We start from the raw sequence: 24,665 nt of genomic DNA, 5'->3' as shown, positions 1-24,665 counted from the left end.
TTCAGAGCAAATCACCTTTGAGTCCTGTTACCTCAAGCCATACAATGTAGATGTGCTATTTCAGAGTTTTGCAACTCAATGAATTTGCATAATTTTGCATTTATAAATGTTAAAGCATCCCTGTTCATATGGATATTGTCCAAAACTGTGTGTATTGCGATTTCCAAAAATCCTGTATGTGTGCTAATGTTCCAAATACTTCTGTGGCATGAATTCAGATCATTGGCATATATTGAGATGACTGGCATCTCAAAATAGGTGGAAATTCCTTTTAACTATCTCAGACATTTTTGTCGATATTTTGAAAATACATTTAGATAATATGAGACCATTTCCTTTTTCTGTAAGAAAAATGAATGAATATTCACTGAATGGCTTCCTGCAAGTGTATTTGAAGCTAAAAAATCTCATGTTTAAAGATGAGATAGACTCATGACAACTGAGTGGCTTTACAGATTAAAAACAGAAGCAGCAGCTTCTGACACTCAATTTATTCTATTAAAACCAACACTATCTCAGTTAAGATTTTCCCTGAAGAGAAAATTTGGTCTCTTTAAAGGAAAAAAAAATATCAGCTATTGAATAAGAGAAATGAACATCCTACTCTGATTTTCTTAGTTTAGCAGCATTCAGAAAATAGGCAATTTTAAACCCAGTAGCACAAGTTATCGTGATTCTTTAGGTTCACAGTTTGGGAAAGAGTGGCAACAGAAAGAAAGAGGCTCTTTTGAAGGGTAATTCAAAACAGGAGACCTAATTAGGCTATTTGCTTTTCATATGTTTTACATACTTGCAGAATTGAAAGCCTGGAGATATGCCTTTGAGTATCTGAGCTCAGACTGGGCTGTGGTAAACAGGCTCCCTGTAATCCTCCTAAAACAGGGCACTCCAAGTTTTCCCTCTTTCTTCAGGATAACCCAACAGCATTCAGGTTAGGATTTCTGATTTCCAAACTGAATTTTGACCTGGCCACTATGTGCCCATGTGCTGCTCTGCCAGTAGTCATTTGGCTTCAAGTTACACATGTCCTTGTCTCTGGTGTTACCTCCTCCAGTGCAGTAGCAGCCAGCAATGTTGCGTCCTGCATTTCGTAATTGCCTGGATGCAAGGAGTGGATGGCAGAGCTGATAACTGACTCCTTTATCCCCCGTAAATGGAGACAAGCAAAGTGCACTTGCAAAACCTGCCATTTGGATTGAAGTCTGATTGCATCTGTGTCTCAAAAGAGCTAAGGAAGAGTCTCAGATAAGAAGCTTTTTAATTTCATATGTAAAACAAGGTGAAAGGAAAAGAGTGGAAGACAGACTGGGGTTTTTTGTGGCCTGATAACAAAAGAGTGAGAAACAATTAGAAAATGAAGTTAGTGATAAACAGGAAGACAAGGACAAAAAGTTTTCCGGGAGAGGACATTACATTTCTTCCCTGCCAGACTTCAGATGTGACCAAAAATTGGAATATTTTGGGTTGCCAGCATTTCAGAAAAAAGTGCTACAAACTGAGAAGCTCTTGACACACTTTAAAATGCATTGATTGTATAATCCTCTGGGATCTTGGAGTAACAAGGGAATAAATAAAAAGAAAGAAAAGAAAAATATTCAGTGCTTGTTTTCAACACTCAGTGTGGAAAAGAAATACCAAATACTTGGCATATGCACACAATTCTTTGGTACACTCATAGTTTAACTGCCATTTAACTTGGAAGTCACACCACAAAGTCACAACAGACAGTTGCACATGTGTATTCACCCCCTGCAGACCTATTTCAAAACTAGGCAGAACTTCAGCTGAATTACAGATAGTAATAATAGAAAGGATGGCTGCTAAACATTCCTGATCACAAATACCTTTTTTCACTCTTCCTCAAATAGGAGCATACCTGATACAGCCCTGGAAAGTTTCTCATGGCCTACAGGCAGCAATACATAGCAATAAACAGAGAAAAGGGAGGTTTTGAGTGGGAGCATACCTTTTTTAGTTTCACTTTAGCAATTGATAGAGAAATAACACTTGACTGCAGTTCCTCAGCTCCTACTGGGCAGTAACAGCCTGTGGTGCATTGGAAACACCTTGTTACCTGCCACAGAGTGCACCCACCTTGCTGCACTGAGCCTGTCCTTGTCACTGACTTCTGCAGGTGCTCAGCTGGGCAGAGCAAGCACTAAGTCAGCCTTCTGGGTGCTATGGCCACACCTTGAATGACCATGATTGAGGCAGAACTCAAACTCCATGGCACAAAACTGAGTTGGCTGTGCAATGGACAGCAGAGCTCAAGAGCTAGGAGCATAAACCTCACCTCAAGGGTGCAGTGGATGGCTGACCTTTTTGCCTGGAATAGGAAAAGCCATGTACCTAAATACCTAAATAAGCTATTTTAGCAAACTGCTGGCTGGTATCTCAGAATAAGAAAACCTGCCAGAAGACTGGGAGAAATGGTTAGATCATTAATTAATTAGTCCTGTAATGGAGTGTAGTTCAATTCCACTACTGTAAGGGAGTGAAAGAGATGCTGCTGCCCCCCTCCTGCTTCTGCTTTCCATTGTGCTCAGAGATTGTTTAGACATGGTTTCAGTGATTTGACGCAATAGAAAAATACTTTTTTGTGTGTGTGTGTGTGAGAAAATACTAGGTTTTTTTGTTTGTTTGTTTGTTTGTTTTGTCTGATCACCTTGCTTGCCTGTGACTGCTCAGGCTCTGACTTTGATGCCACAAAAGCACCTGCTGGGTCTGATGGAAGAGGTAGGAAGAGGTAGGAAGAGGCAGAGCAGGACTGTTTTTTGCTTTGGCAGCCTGCAATTACACCAGCTAAAGCTGAACATCAAACTGCAAACACACACCAGGAAAGGGAAATGAGTTACCATCTTAATTGTTTGTCTATTTGAAAGTCAACTGGAAAGCCTAAGTATAATGGATTTTCTTATTTTATTTCAACATGATACAGCTATATTGCTATCAGATTTTCTACTTTTTGTGGCCATTCAATTTTCCATCTGATCTGCACATTGTAAAATCAACTTCCAAGAAACTAAATTAATTTAACTTCTATTTTTTTCCATCTCTTAACAGTAGAAATAATAGTGTTTTGCTATGGGATGTGTAGATATTTAATTATTAAGGTTTGTAAAATCTTTACCCTTTGAAGATTAAAATGCTGATAGGTACCATGCACTCTGACAGAAAATCTGTTCATTTATGTGATGAGATACTTCTGAAAAATGGTATGTCTTTCAGATAAGACAACTCTGAGAAGGTCAGTTAAAGTTTTTTGATCTTCTTCATCTTCTTTCAGTGAACCACAAGGCTGGAGGACTCTCCAAGAGGTGGCCATCTATTCAATACCAGCTTATGTCTTCCAGTACATGCATGATGTGGTGATTGTGAATTCTCAGCAGTTCACTCACATCTTTCCATAAGTGATTACTCCAAAATCTTCCAGCTGACACTTTCTTGATTCCTTGATGTCCTAATATTCTTCACCTCTAAATACCTGAAGGAAAGAAAATTTTTAAAGTCAAGTTTCTTCATATTTAAACTTACTTATTACATTCCTGGCAGTTTTAAAGATAATAGGATTTTCATGTTGATTTTAAGTACAGTGACATTTTATATTACTCGACCCAAATTGGAACACTATCTAGATATTTCAATAGTGTCTTAAACAACAGGGAATTAACACTGTTATTTGAACAGTCATTAAAATAACCAAAGCAATAGTTTCCAGGAAGCTTTCAATAAATTTCCTAAGTTTTTAATTAGGAGGAAAAAACCCACCATTTAAATTATAACATGTTTTTCCAGAAACAAATCACTTACATTTGTGCACACAGGCTATGCAGACAAGTATTCTGTGTATCATCTTTCAGAAAAAAGTTGGCACAAAAATGTCCTCAGTGGACAAAAGCCAGGCAAACTAACTGAAAGGTGATATTTATGTTTGACATATAGAATCGGATTCCACTAGGATTTTCAACTTTGCAGTGTGCTGTGGAAAAAAAGCCAAACTCTGCTGACATCCTTCTACAATGTGCTGCTTCCACAGCAATTGCAGTGAACAGAGATTCTTTTCCCCTACATCCAACTATTCCCAGCTCTGTGCTTCAGCAGGATGGTCTTCCAGGTGGACTAACAACTGGTTTGGAGATGTGCTAAAGCCCAGCTTGGTGAATTGATCTGCAGTTAAGTTACCCTCCTATTCTTCTTTCTTCCCCTTTTGTTTTGTGGATTTTCTATTAAGCTGTATCATTTTCCTTGTGCATCTCACTATGCTGCACTGCAGACAGGTATATTACAGCGCCTCAGAGGAATGATACTCTCAGTCAGAGAACTGATCAGATCATTAAACCATAGGCTTAGTCTGTGCTTAAATCCCACCCCAATGCTATTTATTATTGCTAGGCTTTGAATAATGGCAGCACTTTAGAAAACAACATTTTGCCCACTAGAGCAAGTGAAGAAAATAATAAAAAAACACCAAACGAATATGAGGAAATATATGGTTGTTTCTAAAAAGAAAAGGTGAGTGGAATTAATCAACACACTTTTTGTTTGTTTATTACTAATTCCTGCAGCAAAATAAAAAATGAATTCCCAGAAAATCTTTCAAAACCAATTTTCAGAAAAAGCAGGGGCTTTTTTCCAGATAGCTGCAAACATCAGTTAATTTAGATCCCCTAGACAAAGTGCTGTCCATCAAGCTGTACATGTACATCATGCTCATTCTGTTCACAAAATTAACTCGCAGAACTGCTAGAAACTGCTTGATTTGTTCTGTAGAGCAAGAGTCTTCCCTTTAAACATGGTACGTTTATAGTTGCAACAAATGAATACATGTTATCTACCTACCTTCCAGAAACAGCCAGAAACAATTTCACTGAAAAGTAAACAGGATGTGTAGAAGTATACAATGCTAAACTGGTGGAAGTACTCTGCAGTAAAACAAAACAATCAAATTTTATAGTGAGATAATGATCATATATTAATTAATGCTCTGAAAAATAAGTCTTTGAGTACAGCTCTTCACTTTCTAAAGGCACATACTAAAGGACATTGCTCTTGCAAAGCCACCTGCAGAATAGTACCTACTGTCTCAGTAAGGAGTTAATTTCAGAGCCTACACAGGACCATGCAAATGCTCATATTCTTGCAGCTTTCCAAAACAAGAAAAGGAAAAAGCAGTCCTCAGTTATGTTTAGGCTCTGAATTTTTAATATTACTCCCATTATACTATGCTAACCACTTCATCAGAGGTAGGGATGATGACACACCAATGAAAGTGCAGCAGGGTTTTTAAGGAGATATCATTTTTTTGCTAGACAGATACCACTGAAATACATGGGTAGATCTTGCACACAAACATTCTCTTTCTTTAATTTTGTTCACCCTAAAATCACCTTTCTGTGAACCACTCCAGGCATGTAATCTTTGTGTTTTCCCCTGTAAAGTGGATGGCTGATTACCACCCAGGTCATGGTTAGCTCCCAGACTGGGGAACTGACTTGACTGAATAGCAACCACCCCTGGGACTTCTGCTCCCAGGATTCTCTTCAGCCAGTTCATTTCCCACAGCACTTCACTGTACAGCCACACACCACTTCCGCTTGAACAGTGATAAGTCAAAGTGGCCAGGACTGAGTCTTGAAGTAAAATTCTGTTTACAAGCATTCAACATGTGGTGAGCCCATCCTCTCACATGTTGACACCAAAGGAAGATCTGCCTTTTCCCCATGCAATTCCTACTGATTGCTGTGAGCAAGGAGCCCTGGATCTTTCGTTGTGTTGATTCAACTCTCTAACCCAGCAGAAAGCTATTCACCTTTTGGAGGGAAGATTTTCACTGTTTATTTTTGAGGGGTTCCCCACCCTGTGATAGTGACTTCAATTACTTTTCAAATAAGACTAGTGCATACCATAGCTATCAGGAGGTTAGTAGACCAACCACTCCCCTTGGGGATAATAAATCATACTGGCTCAGTCACTCCTTGTCTAACTCTCCTTGGGAGCTTTGTAAAAGACCAATAAAACACAGTTTTAGGGAGGTCTTTTAAGTGATAATATTTTGGCTTCAAGAAAGCAGTGCGACAAACAAAGAACAAGTCTGCCACCAAACACAGATGTCCCATCTGATGTGTCTTATACACAGTGGGATACTAATTTAAGGATGTATTTCCCTGACAAATCCAGATATGTCAGGGCTTTTGAGCCAGGAAGATTTTTTTCCCATGGAAGTAATTAGTTTGGAATTACTATTGGAGAGAAGGCACAGGGAGTGTCTTTACCTTTACACAGGTGAAATAAGTTACATATGAAGAGCAGAACTGGAGTGAATTCAGACTGAACCATCTCTGCCTGGCCACAATGACTATGGTACAACCTCATTATGTAAAATAAACCTCTATTTTCTATAATCTATTGTTACTCTAAGGCAATTACAGAGAAACCCATATGGTTTTATGCAATGACAGCCTGCAGTGGCTACAATTTGAAACTGAAAATTGAGACTCAAAGCACTGCACAGTGCAGAGGCAGAATCATACAACCAGTATGACCAGACCATGGGGATGAGATAGAGATACCACAGACCTTTTCTGCTCCTGCACATAAAACCAGAAGAACAGTAAGAGAGGTATTTTTCCTTAGGCCACTGGGAACTTTTGGGTTGATCTCTGAAAACATAGAGCCAGAAGGAAAAAAGTCATAGGTAAGGAAAAGAGACAGGATGATACAGCCACATTGCTTTAGAAAGGCTTGATCAGGAACAGTAAGGTGCATGCACTTGTACGGCATGACCAGAAAAATGTCCAGCTTCTATGTCATGTCCAGCTACCCTTGCAAAAAACTAACCTAGAATTATTTTGTTAATACCATAGCACTACTGGACAACAGACTCTTAGTGAACAGAAACAGCATTTGTTTGGAACACAGAGGAAATTCTGCTTTTCCAATTAAGTCAGTGCTTTAGAATCCTCAAAACACTGTCTTAAACAAGAGATTTAATCTCTTTGTTGGTATAAGTAAGAGCATCTATCAGCTGGTTACTCTAAGAATCAGCAGCAAAATGTCAAATTAATCCTTCCCCAAAAGGCTGAGAAGATGGCATAAAAAGAAAGTGATGGTCCTAAAATAATGTATTACTTAATACAGTTTAAATTTACTGATGCAATTCCTAATCTCCTGATTTAAATCAATACAAAAATAGATTGGGATACTTACAGTTTTAACCTAGTTTAGCTCTTGAGTTATTTAAAGCTACACTTTTGAAATCTGTGATAAGCATCTACGTGTAGATTTATACCAGTTTTACAATATTTATTTTAAATTTATATCCACAGCCAAGCTAGTACTTCATTTCCATAGCCAACATTTTCATACTATATGCATTTATTGTGCCCCACAAATGGGGTTATTTTTCATATAACTCTTTAAAATGAGGGTATATTTACTCATTAGCAAGCCTTTTAGCCGTCTTGATTGCACATATATCTTTGGGAATGTGAAAGCAGGCACATTTTGCTTTTGGAGAGACGGGGAAAAAGAGCCACTTCCCTGCACACCCAGCCATGCACCCAGGGCCTCACTGCACACACTCTGCTTCTTGGGCACGCAAGATTTTGCAGGTCACCAAAGCTTCCACTTTCAGGATGGCTTTTCTGTGCTTTTTGTCAACTGCTCATGTGTGCAAGGGTCTCACAGGTGGCGCGGAGTTTTGGGGTTACACCCGAGCAGGGTTCGTGCCGCATGGTTTCCTGGCTGTGGCGCGTGGCTGCTGCGGAAACTCTGAGTCACCTTGCGCTGCTAAACCCGTGGCGAACAAGAGGCCCCGTCCTCCAGGGCAGCACGACGTAGGCTTGCAGCGACCCTGGGAACAAGCCCTGTTGGGGACTTGCCGGGGCTCCGGGCTGGGCAGAGGGGCTGCGCAGGAGGATGCCCTTTGGGGAGGTAGGCGGGTTCGGGGCGAGGGGATGCCCCTCGGGGAGCGGTAGGCGCTCTACACAAGAGGACGACCTTCGGAAGGACACGGGCGGGGCGGTGCCCGGCGGGGCGGGCCCGGGGCGGGGGGCGGCGCAGGCCGGGCGCATTTGAGCGGCGCGGCGGCGGCGGGCGCGGCGCTATGGCGGGGTGCGCGCTGCGGGGCCTGGCGCTGGCGCTGCTGGCCGCGCTGCCCGCGCTGCCCGCGGCCGTGCTGGGCGACACGCCGGCCAATTGCTCCTTCGCCGACCTGCTGGGCGCCTGGGAGCTCCGCGTCTGGCGGGCCGGCGGCCGCCACGGCAACTGCTCGCAGGCGGGTGAGAGCGCGGCGGGCCCGGGCCGGAGCCGCTCCCGGAGCGCGGCGGGGAGCGGGGCGGCCGCTCCGTGCCCGGAGCCGGCTGGGGCGGCGGGCAGGCGGCTTCGTGCGCTGCTGCAGCTCCGCCGTAGTGTGCGGTTCTGTTGGTTTGGCTTGTTCTGATGAGGACTCCAACCTGCTGATGCGGCTCGCTGCCCCTCTCTCACGGTGCCTTCCTGCGATCCTCTGCCTGCCCAGGCCGGGGCTGCGCTCAGCAGGAGAGGCTGGCGGTGCTGGGGACACCTGGGCTCCTCCTGGGAGGGCTGGCAGCCAGGGAAGCCTGACAGCATCCAGCGACATGGAAATACCGCTTCCCTCGAGGGGATAATAGCAGTGGGGAGTTACTATTTAATGATTGTATGTCAGTATAATTTTGAAAATAGTAGATTTTTCTGTGTCATCTGCTTTTTGATCAGAGGAGACAAGTGGCAGTACCAGTAGTGGAAGTGAAGTGTGTGGTAGGGTTGGAGCACTGGTGTGAAGGAGTGTTGGATGAGTGGTGCCTTATCCCAGATGTTGTAGGGGAAGAGTTGTCATTGCAGACACAGTACCTAAATGACACAGCATCCAACACCTCTGTAGCTCTACGGCAAGCTGTGTTTAAATTGTTCAGATACTGTCTAGCAGTGGAAAAAATGAGCGTGTACATCCACTGACAGATAAGTGGAGGCCCTGAAGTGTCTTGATGCCCTTTTGCAGAAGACTGTATTCAACAAGTGTATTTTAGCATCCTTGGGAATAAAATAAATGCTACAATATCCTTTCTACATTTTTTTTGTATTGTTTTCTTTTCTATACAGTAATCATGCCATAATATTTCTTTCTTTTAGGACCTGTGGAGAGCAAGGTGGTTGTCAATCTTCAGAAGCTAGATGTGGCTCAGGATAGTCTGGGCAACTATGGTTTCTTCACTTTGATTTACAATCAAGGCTTTGAAATTGTGCTAAATGACTACAAGTGGTTCGCATTTTTTAAGGTGAGTTAACCTGCTGTTGCCAAAATGGCCTGTAGTTAGGCTTCTCTTCAGTCCCTGGCTGCCACAGTGGGTCAGTTGGGACGCTTGATTATCTTTGGCTCTAAGGTCTACCTGGATTAGCAGATAAAGGATTTCTTCTTTTAATTTTTTAACGTAAGGAAACAGTGATCAGTGGTTAGGTAGGGAGCAGAGAGAGGGAAGAGGTTTTTCACACTGGCCATTATCTGAAAAAAATACAGATGCTGCTACTTTCCCTTCTGGGTGTGTTTAAAGCAATTGAAGGCTCTTATGAAACTAACTTTCTTGGTAGCCTGATTTTTTTTTTTTTCCTTTTTTGACTCTGGACCCAAGTCAAATAGCAAATACCATTGCTTTTATCTTTCCTTACAGATGTTGTCAAATGCATGGACTCTTTAGAGCCATCTCTCCTCCTTGATGGAGGATTTCTGGGATCTATACATTTTATTTCAGGATACTACTCTGTTGTCTAAGGAACATTTTTGCTGCTCGTAATTTTCCTTTGGAGTAATACTGTTCTCTTCAGTCTCTGTTAATGCCTTCAGGACGAGCTGAAAACAGTGATGGTAGGCAGGGATTAGACAGGAGAAGACAATCTTCTTAGAAGGAGTGCTCTGCTGCTGTCCTGATGAGTACATGATGAATCTGAAGGGTGGTTTGAAGGAATGTCTGCAGGATGACTTTAGTACCTGGAAGACAGATGCTTTGTGCAGCAGGGCTTCTCAGCTGGTGAGTGCAGACCTGGGCAGGAACAATGAATATGGTTTTGATTGTTTCAGAAGCATGATCTTGTGAGTCAATAGTAATCATCCAGGTCTTGTCCAAGCATAAAATCTCTTAACTTTGGCTAGTACTAAGGAGGGTGAAGAAATAACTTTCTCTCTAAATTACCTTTCCAGGAGCAAGGTTGTTTATTTACAGCAACTATTTTAAAGTCAGTGTTTTCAGATGTTAACAAAAGTGAGCGATCCACTCTTTCAGGAGAACTGGAATCCTTACTGAACAAAAATTACATAGAAGGGTCCAGTTTACTGCAGCTCCCTTGCAGCTTCCAGCTGTGCTGATTTGGGCTCATGTAAGGGAAACGACTGTATAGACTTTTTAGCACAACTACTGGGGAAGTTATTTACATGCTCATTGTTTGTAGGTTAACCCCAGTAAATAGCAAAGCACCACTCAGCCATCAGTGTGTTGGGGGAGTGAATTGGAAGGATAGAAGTGCAAAAACTCATAAGCTGACATCAAGGTACTTTAATAGGTAAAGCAAAAGCTGTGTGTGTGTATATAAGCAAAGCAAAATGAGGAACTCAATCGCTACTTGCCACCAGGACAACTTGCCACCATAATAAGCAGGTGTTCAGCAATTTCCAGGAAAGCAGGTCTTCATTGTACACAACTGTTACATAAGAAGGCAGATGCCATGATTCTGAATGTCCCTCTTTTCTCCTTTCCCCAGCCTTTATTTCTATGAATGATATTGTTCGGCATGGAATATCTCTTTGGTCAGTTGGAGTCAGCTTTCCCAGCTGCGTTCCCTCCCAGTTTCTTATGTGCCCCCAACCTATTTGCTGTCAGAGCTGTCTGAGGGGCATATAAGGCTGTGTTGGCACTGCTCAGATAAACTAAAACATCCCTACATTAACAACACTCTTTTCTTCACAAATCTGAAATGTGATATTATATGAGCCACTATAAATAAAATGAATTGTCAAGACCTAGTGCACTCTTATAACTGGAATTTTTTAAAATAAGAATGCAATCTTTTAAACAAGACAGGGTCTTGTACTTAAGCAGAAGTAAAGTATGAGAGAGAAACACCTGATTGACATTCTCATCTGTATAAGACAGTGAAATTATATTGCTGTGATACAGCAGAGACTGCACAGACACTGAAGGGTAATCTAACTGACTAGAATTACTCTGAAACTTCTCAGGTAGGGACACCTGTATGAGCTCACCTGCAGTGGGAGGACCTGCCTCAAAAGTGGCAGGAATTGCTGCCTCTGTGAGGACAGCGGAGCACTGTATGCTGTAGTATTGTCCATGAGCTGGGTTTTGTAGTGTCATCTCTGGCAGGGAGAATTTAGCAGTCATTGTTGGACTCATTTGAGGAAAATATAGTTGAACTAGCAGACTTTGGCCTGATATTTTACACTGAAATACAGAGTTGCTTTACAAGCCAATATATTAGGCAGTAAAAGAGTCACTGATTATCAAACAAATTTCTGAATGTGAGGAATTTAATCATAGGAACAGTGTGGCCTGCTCTAGGATATAAATTGATCTGTTAGTTGTCAACTTGAAGACAGCTGAGAGTCCTTGAAGGCTGCTGCTCTCCATACTTGTGAAATACATCCCCAGCAGATGAGCACTAAGTCAAGTGACTCATAAGCATTGATGTCACGTATTGCATTGATTTCATGTGTTGCACTGATTTGCAAAAGTACTCTTAAAGTAACATACCAAAACTGTTACAGAATAGTTTAAGTTGGTGGTCATGTGATTCATCTTGCTGCTCAAAACAAAGTAAGACAAATATACACCTGAGCAGTAGTGTACACAATAGCTTGCATTTTGTGACTATGAAATGTGTCTGAGCCCTTTGTAAGCTGATGGATTAATTCTTGGTTTTGAAGTTGGCTTCAGTATTAAGAAATAGCAAGCTTGTTTGGGTCATTGCTCAGTAATGGGGAATTCATCAGCAAAACATATGTTTATTATGTAAATTAAAGACTTGTTTCCTTAAACATCATAGGGACGATTCGAGCCCAGGCCAGTTATCCTCTTTAATAATTTGCTGCTGTAAAAAGAACAACAGATTACCAATATGCAAGTCTATTGCTGAGAATCATGAGGAAATACCACAGCACTTACTAAATGCATTTTTTGCTCCAGACAGCTACTTGCTGTTATTGGGCAACAACATGCAATGTATATATCTGCAAAACTCCCAATTTCACAACTGTTAGTGGGCTCTTGAAGGGAGGGAGGGAGTGCTTTCTTACAAAGTGCATGTGACATATTTGACTGTGCATATCTGTTTGCTATTCATCCAGTAAATATTACATTACATATGAAATAGAAATACAACAAGTTTGAGATTGATCAGAAGGAAAATTTGCCAGGTACAATGAGCAGCAGTGTTTAAGCTAATACAGTCCTTTGTGAGTTTTAGGCATAGAAGTGCCACTTCTGCTAATTGAACCTCCAGTGTATTTTTTTCTAGTGTTAAAGCATTAAGCTTTTAATTACTGACAGGAATGTGGTGGGCTTGTCTAAGTAGTGACTTTATCAGAGCTACTGTGCTGTGTAGATATGGACACAGCCTGTTTGGATGTGCATGTTTCAATGAGTTTTTAATAGCTTTTTTGTTCCCGTCGCTTACTAAACAGACACCCACTGAAACTTTTGTAGGATCTCATTGCCTTTACAAGGTATTTGTTCTTTCACTCGAGCCCTGTGGGGAAATGACTTTTTACATCAGAGGAGTGGATTGGGTGAGCTTATCAATCCTATTTTTTCCTCAGTTTACTTTAGTGTCTGAAATAAAGATGCTCTAACAGTGTTTTTTTCTAGTTATTGTTGTACATAGAATTAAAGTTTGCCAAATTAAATGCAGCATCCTACTGCTTCTTGCATTCTGCTTCTAGCACAAAATAAGTTGTTTAATGAATGTGTGCTTCTGAAACATCTCTGTACTGAACTTGGATGTGAAGTTAGTTACTTACTCTTGGCAGAAGCTTGGTCATGTGCTTCTGCTGGATGATACAAGGATTCTTAAGGGTTATGCAATATAAAGCTTCAACGATATTTTTTTTTACCCCCAAGGGATGGCAAAAGAAATAGGAACAGCGTAACATAAAAAGCTAGAGTGAGGCTGAAGGGAAAGTTGAGACCAACTTGTTTCAATTACTTGATGTCTTTGAGGTATTTATTTATTGTTGAGGCTACCACTTTGAGACAAGACAGTCTCATAAGTTTCTCACTCTTTGTCCCTTAAGCGAAGTGGTTCTACTTCAGACTCCTGAGATGCTCTCTAGCAAATATCAGAAGTCTGTTTTTTTTTTTTTTTTTTTCATATTGAAACATTACATCTACTTCAGGAAAAAAAAAAAAAGAGATAGATTTCAGAATATTTCACTACTCAAGTTACTAATCTTTTCCAAGCAGACTTGGTGACATCTTTGTCATATCTTTTTCTCTCTTCGCTTGTGCTCCCAAATTTGGTTAAAATCAAGAACTGCTGTTCTCAAACAGAAACAAACTAGAAAAGTGACAGCAGTCAATGTTTAAGTTTTCAGGATATGGAACAAAAACCCAAACCTAGTTGCATTTAATTTCATGTTGCTAAAGTAGGAGTTGCTAGAGTTGCTAAAGCAAATCAATTGAAAGTCAGCTTTTAACCTGTCTAATTTGGGCTGGCTTGCTTAACTGGCAGTGAGCAACTGCTGCTTTCCTAAAGTGTAAATCTGAATGCACATAACTCAGAATTGCAGAATTTTTCCTTAAGTAAAGAAAATCCACTTGGAGTTGATATTTGCTTGCATTTTATATTGTGTAGCAAGATGCAGTAGTTTTTTCTGGTAACATGGTCTACTGTATTTTTGTGTAGTAGGGCAACTGCAAGTCTGCAGCTCTGCTCTCATTCAGTGTGTGCTGCCCATAGTAAAATGCATAGACACACCTGTAAACTTGAGAGCTAAGTCTCTTCACCAGATTTAATGTGTAGGGTAGTCCTGCCTCCTGGAACTCAAGTTGTCTTATTGCCTAGATATTGCTTAAATTGAAGAACAATAGATTTCAAAGAAGATGGGTTGGCTGCCTCTCTATGTGGCAGTGTGAATTCTTATTAAAATTCTGTGACTTATAAGGTCTCCATCCTTTCTTGCTTTCCTCTTAGTGAGATTAAAGATTTTAAAAAAGCTTTAAGTGATTATGATTTTTACTAGGACTAGAATTGAACATGCAGTTAGATTGTCATGATGACCAACACAGGAAAGGTGTTATTAAAAGTATACATCACTGAAAAGCTTACCTGGGTTCAGATACCTGACAACAAGCTGTGGAGTTTAGCTATGTGAAGGTTAATTTTGGTGTGGCTTGGCTAAATTTTGTCATTAGGCAAAACCACATGAGTTGTCAGGATTGAGAAAAATATGTATTTGAAGTAGAATTAAATTTTACTGTTTTCAAAGCTCAGAATTGGAACTATGAATATAGTTTGGCTTCCTTTCTAAAGGAGTTATCCTAGATTGGTCAGGTCACTGGGTCGAGTTAATGCTGCAGATTTCATCAGCTGATGAAATTATCATGGGACACAGCTGCAATGATCTTAACAATGAAAACCATCTTTAAAGTCTGCAGAGAAACGCTTGCAAGCAGTTGTCCAGCAATTGCTGGTGATCACAGCTGTATGGCTGTTAGGCTGTTATCTTCCATGAAGGATGCTGTTCTGGGGTGGGCTCTGTGGATGTTTTGGTTACTGTGCTGGCAGCTTCTGCTGAATCTGATACTGTAATCCACATCCACCTGAGTCAGTTGTTGCTTGTGCAATGGTGCACAGTCCCTGCCATATGACTTGCTGTTAGTCGGGCAGGTGTAGTCAGTCCTCTAAAACTGGTACAGTCAAATTCCTAGATCTTGTCTGTAAATTTTTCACTGGTAGAAATAAGAAATGCTGCATTTCTTAGCAAAGTTGTTTTTGCAATGATTTTATGGTGTACCTTCTGGTAAGCAGTGGACATCATTATTATGGCACTGATGAGATTTTTTTTAAAGGCTTGTCAGCCACTTGTCTACGTCAGTGGTTTGTGATTAAAAGTCGGGCGGGGAAAGAAATTGTGATCTTATGTAGGTATATTTTCATTTCCTCGATACATTGTTTTATGGAGTTGAAATTCCCTTTATACAAATGTCATTCATGTGTTATGGTCTCAAAGTATCCATGTCCACTTTTCAAAGTCATTTCAACAGTAGCTTAGTCTGGCACTCTACAAAAAGGTAGCTACAGAGGACTAGAATTGTCTAATTTTAGGCTTCTACAGAGACTCTGAAATTGTTGAATGCTTAATGTGGTTGTCTCTCTATGTCTTTAAAGAAGCGATGAATTTTGTCTCTGGAAAGAGAGAGGGATTTCTAGGAGAAAAACACTTTTTCTGTTGTTGTTTTTGTTGTTTTAATTTGTTAGTTAGCAGATATTTCTTTTTTTTCCATCAAGATAAGCCCCAAATCTGTGTTACTTGTTTTAATTCAGAATAACACTTTGCAATGCAGGATTGTTGCAGGAAGCAGGCCTGTTCCTCTCATAATCTTCAGGTTTTCAGAATCAAGGCCTATGCTTGTTGAGAATAGCTGTACTGTTTTAAGCTGTGGCAGCATATGGATAGGAAAGACCAGGTATTAATTTCTACAGTCATGTAGAGCCAGGAAAGTGATCTCACGGTAACTTAGATGTAAAGTCACTACCTGTTGCTTTTGGAAGTGTCTGAATTTCTAGTTCTGCTGTTGTGAAGAGTGTGTGTCTCAAAAGTCATCTCTGGACCTTGCCCTTGGTATGTGTAGCTAATTTCCCACAATGCACAATCTTGCACAGTAAGATAAGAATAGAACAAGCTCAGCCTTCTAGTGCCCCCACTCTGCTCCAGCCAGCAAACAGCTGGGTGTAGGTATGTTGCCTCTGCATCCTCCAGACTGGGGACAAAGCAAATTCCCATTGTTCCAAAACAGGCAGAGGATTAACCTTTAATTTTATTCTGCTGATTGATAAACATAATTATTTTACTGTAAACTCTCCTCCAGATTTTTCGAAAAACCTCAACATAGACACAAACCTCCTTGTCTCTTTAATTAATCTTTCCATCTTGGGGCATTTCCATCACTGTAATACACCATCTTCTTCAGTAAGGAAGCTGAGCAAACATTTTGTTGAAACATAGTTACAGAATCCCACTAGGATTGTACATGTGCAGCTCAAATATGATATGATTTAATGAAGTTTTCTTGGACTAGGACACTTGAATTCTAAGTGATTTTTTTTTTTTTTTTGAGAATAGAAGAGTAAAATTAAAACCTTTGTTGCATGGGGTTTTCATGTGCCTTTGTAGTATAATACAAAACACTACAATGTTACACAAAACACTAACCTTAAGAGATGAGTAATGAGTAAGGAGCCACACACACCTCCACGATGAGACATTCTGTTGTCAGAGAATTTCTAATCCAGAAAATGTATGTAGCTGGGCAAAGTGTTAGTGGTACCTGTTGTATGAAGACACATTTTGCTGAATATATTAAATTATTGCTCTTCAGTGGTAAAAGACTCATGTGGCTGAATTAGGACTCAGGGCTTGAGGCTTTAGTGGCAGTCTCTGCTACAATCTTTAAATGAGCTGTTCTCAAGGAATCATAATTTCTTACTGTCTCATTTTGATAGTTCCTGTGAAATTATTTCTTGATGCTTTGCCATCACAACTGAAACCTAAAAACGTGGCTGGAAGTTTCATCTTTGGTTTTGACTTGTGAAACAAAGACAGTGCATAAATGGTACATAAATTTTAAAACAGAAATAGTGCATGTCTTCCTGTGAGGTTACTGGATGACAAACTTGCCATCCTCCCTGTGTTTGAGTCTTAGTTTCTCAAACTTCTGTGGCAAACAAGAGTTAGCTTGATTGGTCATATATTTGGTATAAGAAATCTCAGGGCCTTGAAGAGAAGATTGAGTGCTAAGAGGTCTTTTACATGTTACTGAGAAAGTAGCTGTTGAACCTTAAATGATTAGCTCAGGTTAGTTGATACGGATAGGAATGCATGCTTCGTTGCTAAAAGTGCAAGTCAAAACCCAGTTGTCTTTTGCAGCTATTTGATAAATAGCAGTTTCTTTTGTCTTCTTCACCTCTGGAGTGTGTTTGGCCACTTCCTGTGAAATACAGGCAGGAAGAAGCAGCAGTGAGTGGGTGGGGAGCTATGGCAATGCTAACAAATGCATCTGCTCAACACAAGCACAACTTCTTCATATTACAGTACAAAAAGGAAGGCCAGAATGTAACCAGCTATTGCAATGAGACCCTACCAGGATGGGTGCATGATGTACTGGGCCACAACTGGGCTTGTTTCATAGGACACAAGATTTCTTCATCTGCATCCGATGTTCACATCAATGAGATACCTCTCCAGAAGCCTAGGGGAAGGTAAGCAACAGATAAGTGACCTTTTACTGGAATAAAATATTTCATAACAGTTCTTGAGATTTTAGCTAGAATCATAAGAACCAATTCCAGTAGTAAGGACAAAGTTAATGCCAGTGATAATGTTGGAAATAAACCTGAATGCAGAAGAACAGAGGAGGGTTTGCTTATTGCATCACAGTTTCTCCTTCAGTCTGTGGTGAAGCCCCATTATAAAACTGTCATGTCTAAGGAAGATGGTTATATCTAGTCTGTCTCAAGTTTTAGAAGCCTTCCCTTGATCCAGTAATTCCATTTCTTTATCAGTACCTAACAAAACACTTCTGGAGTTACATATTGAGTTTAGAGAACACCTTTAGTTTCAATCCCAGTCCTTTTCTTACTCTTTTACTTGGTTCCTTTTGTTTGCAGACTCTCCCACAGACATTTTGTGCACAACTTCGACTTTGTAAATGCTATCAATGCTCACCAGAAGTCATGGAGAGCGACCAGATACAAGGAGTATGAGAATTTAGCCCTGGAAGAACTAACTAAAAGAGCTGGGGGTCTCTATTCCAGAACTTCAAGGTAATAATACACTTTTTTTTCTGCAACAAACCCCACTGCTGCCAGGAGTCTGCTTGTATTTGTCCTGGCTGTTAGCTGTGCTTAGTTCAGATGTTCAATCAAGTTTCAAGGCCTTCCATTTCATGGGGTGCAAACATATTTTTCATTTGAATGATTATTTTGAGCATCTGTTGTCTCAAGCAGCTGGGACAAATAGAGTCACCTACTCTTGAGTCTTGTCCAGTAATTCACTGCTGAGCTCATATGTACAGGGTGGAAGTTATCAGCTCAGTGCAGTCTCAGTTATCATCTCGCTGTTCTGTCTGCTCATCGGCTGCTTGCCATGAGAGTCAAGAGTTTCTGCTTGTGCTTCATCTTGGTTCTGCTAGTTCATAATTGCTATTGAAAAGCTGTGAACGTCTCTCTGCTCCTAAACATGAGTATCAAAGATTCCTGAGGAAATTCCCTGGTTACTTTGATAATTTGCCACGCCTGCAACAAGAGTCCTCTAGCAGGAGTGGAGTGTCTCAGTGAAGAATGATGTAAGTAGCTCTGAGAATGTCTTCAGTGTCTTGCAGATCAGTTAGCTGAGAGTGGTAATGGGGATGGGTACATCATGCTCTACAAAATTTGAGAACTAGAGTTTAAAGACTTCCTTCTTTATAGCTGTATAAGAATCTTCATAGTTTTGCTTTTTCAGCTCTTGATATTTCTGTGAGGTAGGAATGCTACTTATTTTCCAAACTGTGGTAATCGTATGTTTGTTGAAGAAGGTCCTACTATAGAATAAAAATGCTAATTTGCATGGGAATATCATGCAGATGTATAAATAGAAATCACCTTGTAGATGATCTTAAATACATTAACCTATTTGAAAGCTCTCTTCCACCCATGCAGTACCATGACAGTATTTGGTTGGCCCTCTCCTGCTTTCAAAGAGACTCCAGAGTCTGGTGTTTGTAAATGGCACCAAGGACAAAGCATCAGGTTATGTAAAAGTTGAATGCAAAAGTTATGTAAAAGTTGTTTTGCTGATAGGAGCATCACTTGCCTGCAGGTGGTAGATGAGGACAGGTAACATTCAATACTTCTTCAAAAGTCACAGTAAAAACTTGCTCCAGAGAAGTCTCCAGGGCAAGTGAGACTGCAGTTAGTGAATTGTCAGTGTAAGCCATACCTGTGCCTGAAGTGAAACTGTAATTGTTGTCAGTGCAGGCTGCCAAGGCAAGATGGTTTCTGCAGTCAGATATTCTACATACTTTGCGATTGCAGTAAAATAAGTGTTTTAGAGCTATGTTGCTGTAATTTCTGAGAGTTATTTTAGCACATCAGATCAGTGCAAAAGTACTTCACCTCAGCAGCTCATGGATGTTAAGGAAACTTCCCCGTCTGGCCGCCCAGGAGCCGCTCCGGCAGCCGCCCTCGCAGCCCTGAGCTGGCGCCGAGGCCCCTTCGCAGCCACACCGCACAGGCGCTGCCACACCAGCGCTCCTCACCTGCTCCACCCCAGGGCTCCCAGGGCAGAGTCTCACACGTCCAGATCTTTAAATTAGTTTGATCTTGGTGCAATAACTAAACAATAAAACAGCGGTTTGAACTGGGTCCCTCTGAGGAGGGACCACAAGCAAAGGAGCCCCTGGGCTTTTATACCCCTAGCCTTAATTGTGGGAAAGTATGGAGTTCTTTCTGAGTGTCCTGTCACCTGGCTGGGGCACAGGTCCCTGCTCCTTTTGTTATACAAAAGGATTTTGCCACCCAGAGCTCTTTGAAGCTCACACTGCTGCTTGCAAACTGAACTACCCAAGCTGAATGTATTCCTCAGCAGTGGATAGTTAATAATATAGTTCCCTCAGGAAGCAATTTGAGTAGGTCTTGAATCCTGCTCAGGCTTATCTCTCTTCATATTGACACCCACTCAGTTTAGATGGAGACTGTTTTAAATTGCATAGTATGAAGCAAGTCCAACTAGTAGAAGCCAAAGATGAAAACTGAGTGTGATGTAATTGTTTCCTTGCCTAGAGTGTGATATGTTTTTCAAAAGCATTTTCTCCTCTTCAGACCAAAGCCTGCACCTCTAACACCAGAGTTGCTCAAGAAAGTTTCAAGCTTGCCAGAATCCTGGGATTGGAGAAATGTGAATGGTGTCAATTATGTCAGCCCTGTTCGGAATCAAGGTAAAAATTAATAAATAAAACCTCTGAATTCAAAGTTCTAGAGCTCCTTTGATGTAGTTTGTAATTTGCTGCTAACCAGAAGGTTTTGCCTAGTGTCTTACAGCTGACAGGTTGCACCTTCACTGTGAATAACCCGTGGAGACCGGTTGGAGTCCTGGCTGACAACGCTGTACCAAAATAGGTGCTGGTACTGGCTTGTCCACACAGTGCTGATTTGCTGGAGTGAAACCCTATTACCACAGTACCCTGCAAAAACACAGCTGTCAGGTTTTGTCCAAACAATCTTAGCCATGGTTTTCTGCACACTGACTGATGTACATTTAATTTTTTCCCTGATTTCTTTTGATGGAAAATTATCATGCAGCTTTAATGAATAAACCCATGAAAATTGTTTATACTGCCTCCAAATCTTATCACCCTGATAAATTCAGGTGTTACTTAACTGGGTAGTTGCAAGAGGAGATATTAATCACTATGAAAATTGCAGACAATGATAAATATAAAATACTGGTAAGAACTTAGAAGGATACCATGCTGATATGTGTTGATTCTGTAAGGAGTGTTTATAGCACTGTGGTCTGTGATGCCTGAATTATATGTTTATATAATGGAGGCTAGGAGTGAGCTCTGCTAATGTGTCCCTTCCTTGTGCCACCATAAACTTGGCATCTACTGGTAGCTATCTGGTGGCAGTTTTTTGGGGAAAGGAGCATAACATTAGCATGGTGGGAAAGGGATGACTTAAATCACCAATCCCTCATTTATGACTTAGTTATTCTGACAAATTCTGCCAGCTGTACTCTTGGTAGCAGAAGCAGCATAGGAAGGCTTGTGGAATTTCTAGCTATGTGGAAGCACTGGAAGATGACAACAGGAAATTATATGGTCCTCTGTAGTTGTGAGTCCTGTGCTTTCTCCTGGTGTGAATTATCAATGTCCCAAGGTGAACTATGAATGTCTCTTTTATCTTCCAAACAATTGAACACTCAGTTCCAGACTTACTCTTTTTCTGTGCTTCAGAGTTTCTCTAAATGAGAACTAGTCTGTTGTTTCCAATAAAATAGCTTCCTACACTTCTTATGTAATCTGAGGGTCCATGCTGAGTATGTTAAATGTCTGTGGAATATGCATTCTGCTCCATCAAATTAGAATTTTAGCTTTGAGGCTTAAAAAAAAACCAAACAAACAAACAAAAAAAAAACCAAATTACAAAAGAGGTAATTCTGTGGACTTCATAAATACCACTGTGGTAACTTGAAAGAAATATAGCAGCCAACCCAGCAGACTTCAGACTGAAATGGTCGAGTGTATTTTTCATGTTTTTGCACACATAATGGAACAAAGTGTTCTACAATGCAGCCCATCTCAGATGCTGCGACTGTACAGTGAGTGGGAGGCATCTTTCACTGCTTCACTTTGCCCTGCTGGGAAAAAAGTGTTCCTGTTCAGGCTGATTTTGTCCCTTCAGAGGTGCATCTAACTGAGTGAAGGTGCAATTTCACGAAGTCATGCTGTTGTAATAGCTCTGCTTTTATACACCTACACAGTTCAAGAGAAAGTATTTTGTTTTGTTCCTCAAGGCTCCCACCTTTTCATAGTTCTGCAATATTTTACTTTCCCACTGTAGGAAACAAAAGGAAATCAGGCACCTTGATGACAATCAGTAGATAAAATAAGACCTCATCCAAGTAATCATTCTTCCTGTGAGGCTTGTCATTCCATTTCCAAAGGCTTTTAATGAGTGAAAAGAATGTCCTAGAGAATGCAGAGGCCTAAAGCTAGAAGCAAAACACTAAATTTTGATGCAAAAGTAAGGAGACTTAACTGTCTGCCAGGAAGCAGAAGGGAAATTAAGGTGCTTCTGAAAAGCTGGTGTACAATTACATGCCCTTAGGAAGCAAGGGGAGTGGGGATGAATCCATTATATTAAACGTGCTATTTACACCACTATTCTCTTAAAATTCAGTTATTTTAGAGGTAGCTGTAGAGGTGGAATATTTTTTCAACTGGAAATTATGGGACTAAATCCATTGGTAGGTTGAAATAAGAACAATATTGTCAGCATTCACTTTGAATAGTTCATTGCCCCATAGCTTGTGTGTTCCATAAAGGGTAGATAGAGCCTTCTCAGCCCTGCTAATGTGGTCCCTGAAGGTTCATTCTGGAGGAATAGGGTAATTGGATAGCTCTTAAGAGCTACTGCTGAAAAGCACTGGAGCAGTACTTTACCTCTTGCATAAGCTCAGTGTTCCCTGAGAAGTTGTTAGAAGTGGGTTTTGAATTGCATGCATGAAAGCTAAATGAAGATTTAAAGTTTTTGCTGTATTGGTGTTCAAGTTCTAATCACTGTCTGGTATGTTTAACTCATTTCAGTGGACTTTAGGAATAAATGTACCTAATGGCAGGTGACTAGCCTTGTTTATGTTACTGACTGCTCCTTGTGGTTCTTTTTTCTTCCCTTCTCAGGCTCATGTGGCAGCTGTTACGCGTTTTCCTCCATGGGCATGCTGGAAGCAAGGATACGTATCCTCACAAACAACACTCAGAAACCAGTCTTCAGTCCCCAGCAGGTTGTGTCTTGCAGCCGGTATTCTCAGGGTAAGGATGATGGTGTATATAAAAACACCTTTCAAGTAAAGATAATGTTGGAGGAGGAGACTAGTTTCAAAACTTCCATCCCTTCCCAATCACACACAAGTTATTTTTCATAAAGTATTTGGCAAGCTATACTTTAGTAATTTATTTGAAATTAAAAAATAACAAAAAACAGTGTCCAGCCCACCCCACCAGAGCAATGGGATTGAACAAGGAGAAGTCGCCATTACGCTTGGGATGATAACGGATTTTACATCTACCTATGAGATGGGAAATATCTAAGGAGTAGGGCTCCTTAGCTGATTACAATGTTTACCTGGAAAGAATGGAATTAAATATTCTGCCAGTAGCATATTCAGAGGGAGTGGGAAATGAGCAAAAGCGATGACTAAAGCTTTCTACAGGACTGTACTCTTGTTAGGACAGATCCTTGTACGACAAGGAATGAACAGAAAGAAAGGACAGAAAGCTGTTCTTTCTGACAGGGATTGTCAGGAGCAATTGGATGAGAAAGGGTCCAAGTATTAGTCTGCCCAATATAGCTCCCACAGATAGGAATTTTGCCCTGAGTGTTTCAGAAAGCTGACTGAAGCTAACTGGAGTTTTAGAATGATCTGGGTCTCTCATATGTGTTCAATACTGTATCTGAAAGAATTATGAAAGATTTAAGTGGGAGAGCCTCCCACCTCAAATAACAGAATTTTCAAGGGAGGAAGCACTTTTTTTTTTTTTTTTTTTTTCTGTTAAGGCTGTGATGGTGGCTTCCCATATCTCATTGGTGGAAAGTATGTCCAAGACTTCGGTGTGGTGGAAGAGGACTGCTTCCCTTACACAGGCCATGACTCTCCGTGCCTTTTCAAGCGCAGCTGTTACCACTATTACACGTCTGAGTACCACTATGTTGGTGGTTTCTATGGAGGCTGCAATGAAGCCCTGATGAAACTTGAGCTTGTTCATCATGGCCCAATGGCCGTTGCCTTTGAGGTTTATAATGATTTCATGCTTTATAAAGAGGGGATCTATCATCACACTGGGCTGCAGGATGATTTAAATCCTTTTGAATTGACTAATCATGCTGTCTTACTGGTGGGCTATGGTAAAGACCCAGAAAGTGGTGAGAAATTCTGGATTGTGAAGAACAGCTGGGGCACCTCATGGGGAGAAGATGGCTACTTCAGAATCCGCCGTGGCACTGATGAATGTGCAATTGAAAGCATTGCAGTGGCTGCAACTCCTATTCCAAAGTTATAATGTAAAGGTCTTCATCCAGTGCCTTGTCCTGAGCCATAAGAATGCACTGATGGTTGAAGATTCTGGTTAAAATCTGTTGCCTGGCTTGAAAAGGCAGCTTTAAGGAATTTTTCCACAATAGAGCATTTTCCATATGTGAGAAATTGTTAAATCTGCTCTGTGCACTGGAAGCTTCCTCTCAAGTCTGACAGTAGATCACCCAGAAGGGCTATTTTTGTGACAGTGGTGATTAGTTACTCATCATTGGATATATCTTCAATTACCAGTTGCATTTTTTTCCTTGTGCAATCTTGACCTTCAGATCTCAGAGGGAAGTGTATGCTATGATAATCTGTAACTGCTTTGAAGGGACGCTGTAGTGCCTTACTTCTCAAAAATCAGGAACTCACTGCAATTTGGAACATAAATGTATACTGGGGAGTGAATGAGCAATTATGCTGATGAAAATAAAATTCTAAAGCTGTAAGTGTCCTGTGAAAACTCCGTGTCAAGTCCTTATGACAATAAAAATCAATCTATGTTTCAGGCTGTTACTGAATGTTCTAGTCCTGGATTTTATTGCTGTGCTTCACTATTGATCATTTCAGAGTTCAGTAAAAAACA

The 24,665-nt window shown here is 40.7% G+C and overlaps 1 protein-coding gene and 1 long non-coding RNA gene across 2 annotated transcripts; one reads left to right on the top strand and one right to left on the bottom strand.

Annotated features, from left to right (window-relative positions):
* Window positions 1-1,642: 1,642 nt before the first annotated feature.
* LOC146768645 (uncharacterized) lies at window positions 1,643-8,079 on the bottom strand. Its single transcript, XR_014953628.1, has 2 exons — window positions 4,840-8,079; window positions 1,643-3,484 (listed from the first exon to the last, which is right to left on the bottom strand). It is a non-coding gene; the product is annotated as an uncharacterized LOC146768645 (long non-coding RNA).
* On the top strand, window positions 8,069-24,600 carry CTSC (cathepsin C). The gene is made up of 7 exons (XM_021545027.3): window positions 8,069-8,279; window positions 9,148-9,293; window positions 17,333-17,499; window positions 17,908-18,063; window positions 20,101-20,216; window positions 22,683-22,814; window positions 23,560-24,600. Exons 1-7 carry the CDS (start codon window positions 8,105-8,107, stop codon window positions 24,060-24,062), a joined length of 1,395 nt encoding a protein of 464 aa, XP_021400702.2. The 5' UTR covers window positions 8,069-8,104; the 3' UTR covers window positions 24,063-24,600.
* The last annotated feature ends 65 nt before the right edge of the window (window positions 24,601-24,665 follow it).

This window comes from Lonchura striata, chromosome 1 (genome assembly GCF_050655825.1).
Source record: "Lonchura striata isolate lonStrDom1 chromosome 1, ASM5065582v1, whole genome shotgun sequence".
NCBI lineage: Eukaryota > Metazoa > Chordata > Aves > Passeriformes > Estrildidae > Lonchura > Lonchura striata.
The sequence above is the reverse complement of the archived record's forward strand: the minus strand, read 5'-3'. Positions and strand labels throughout refer to the sequence as shown.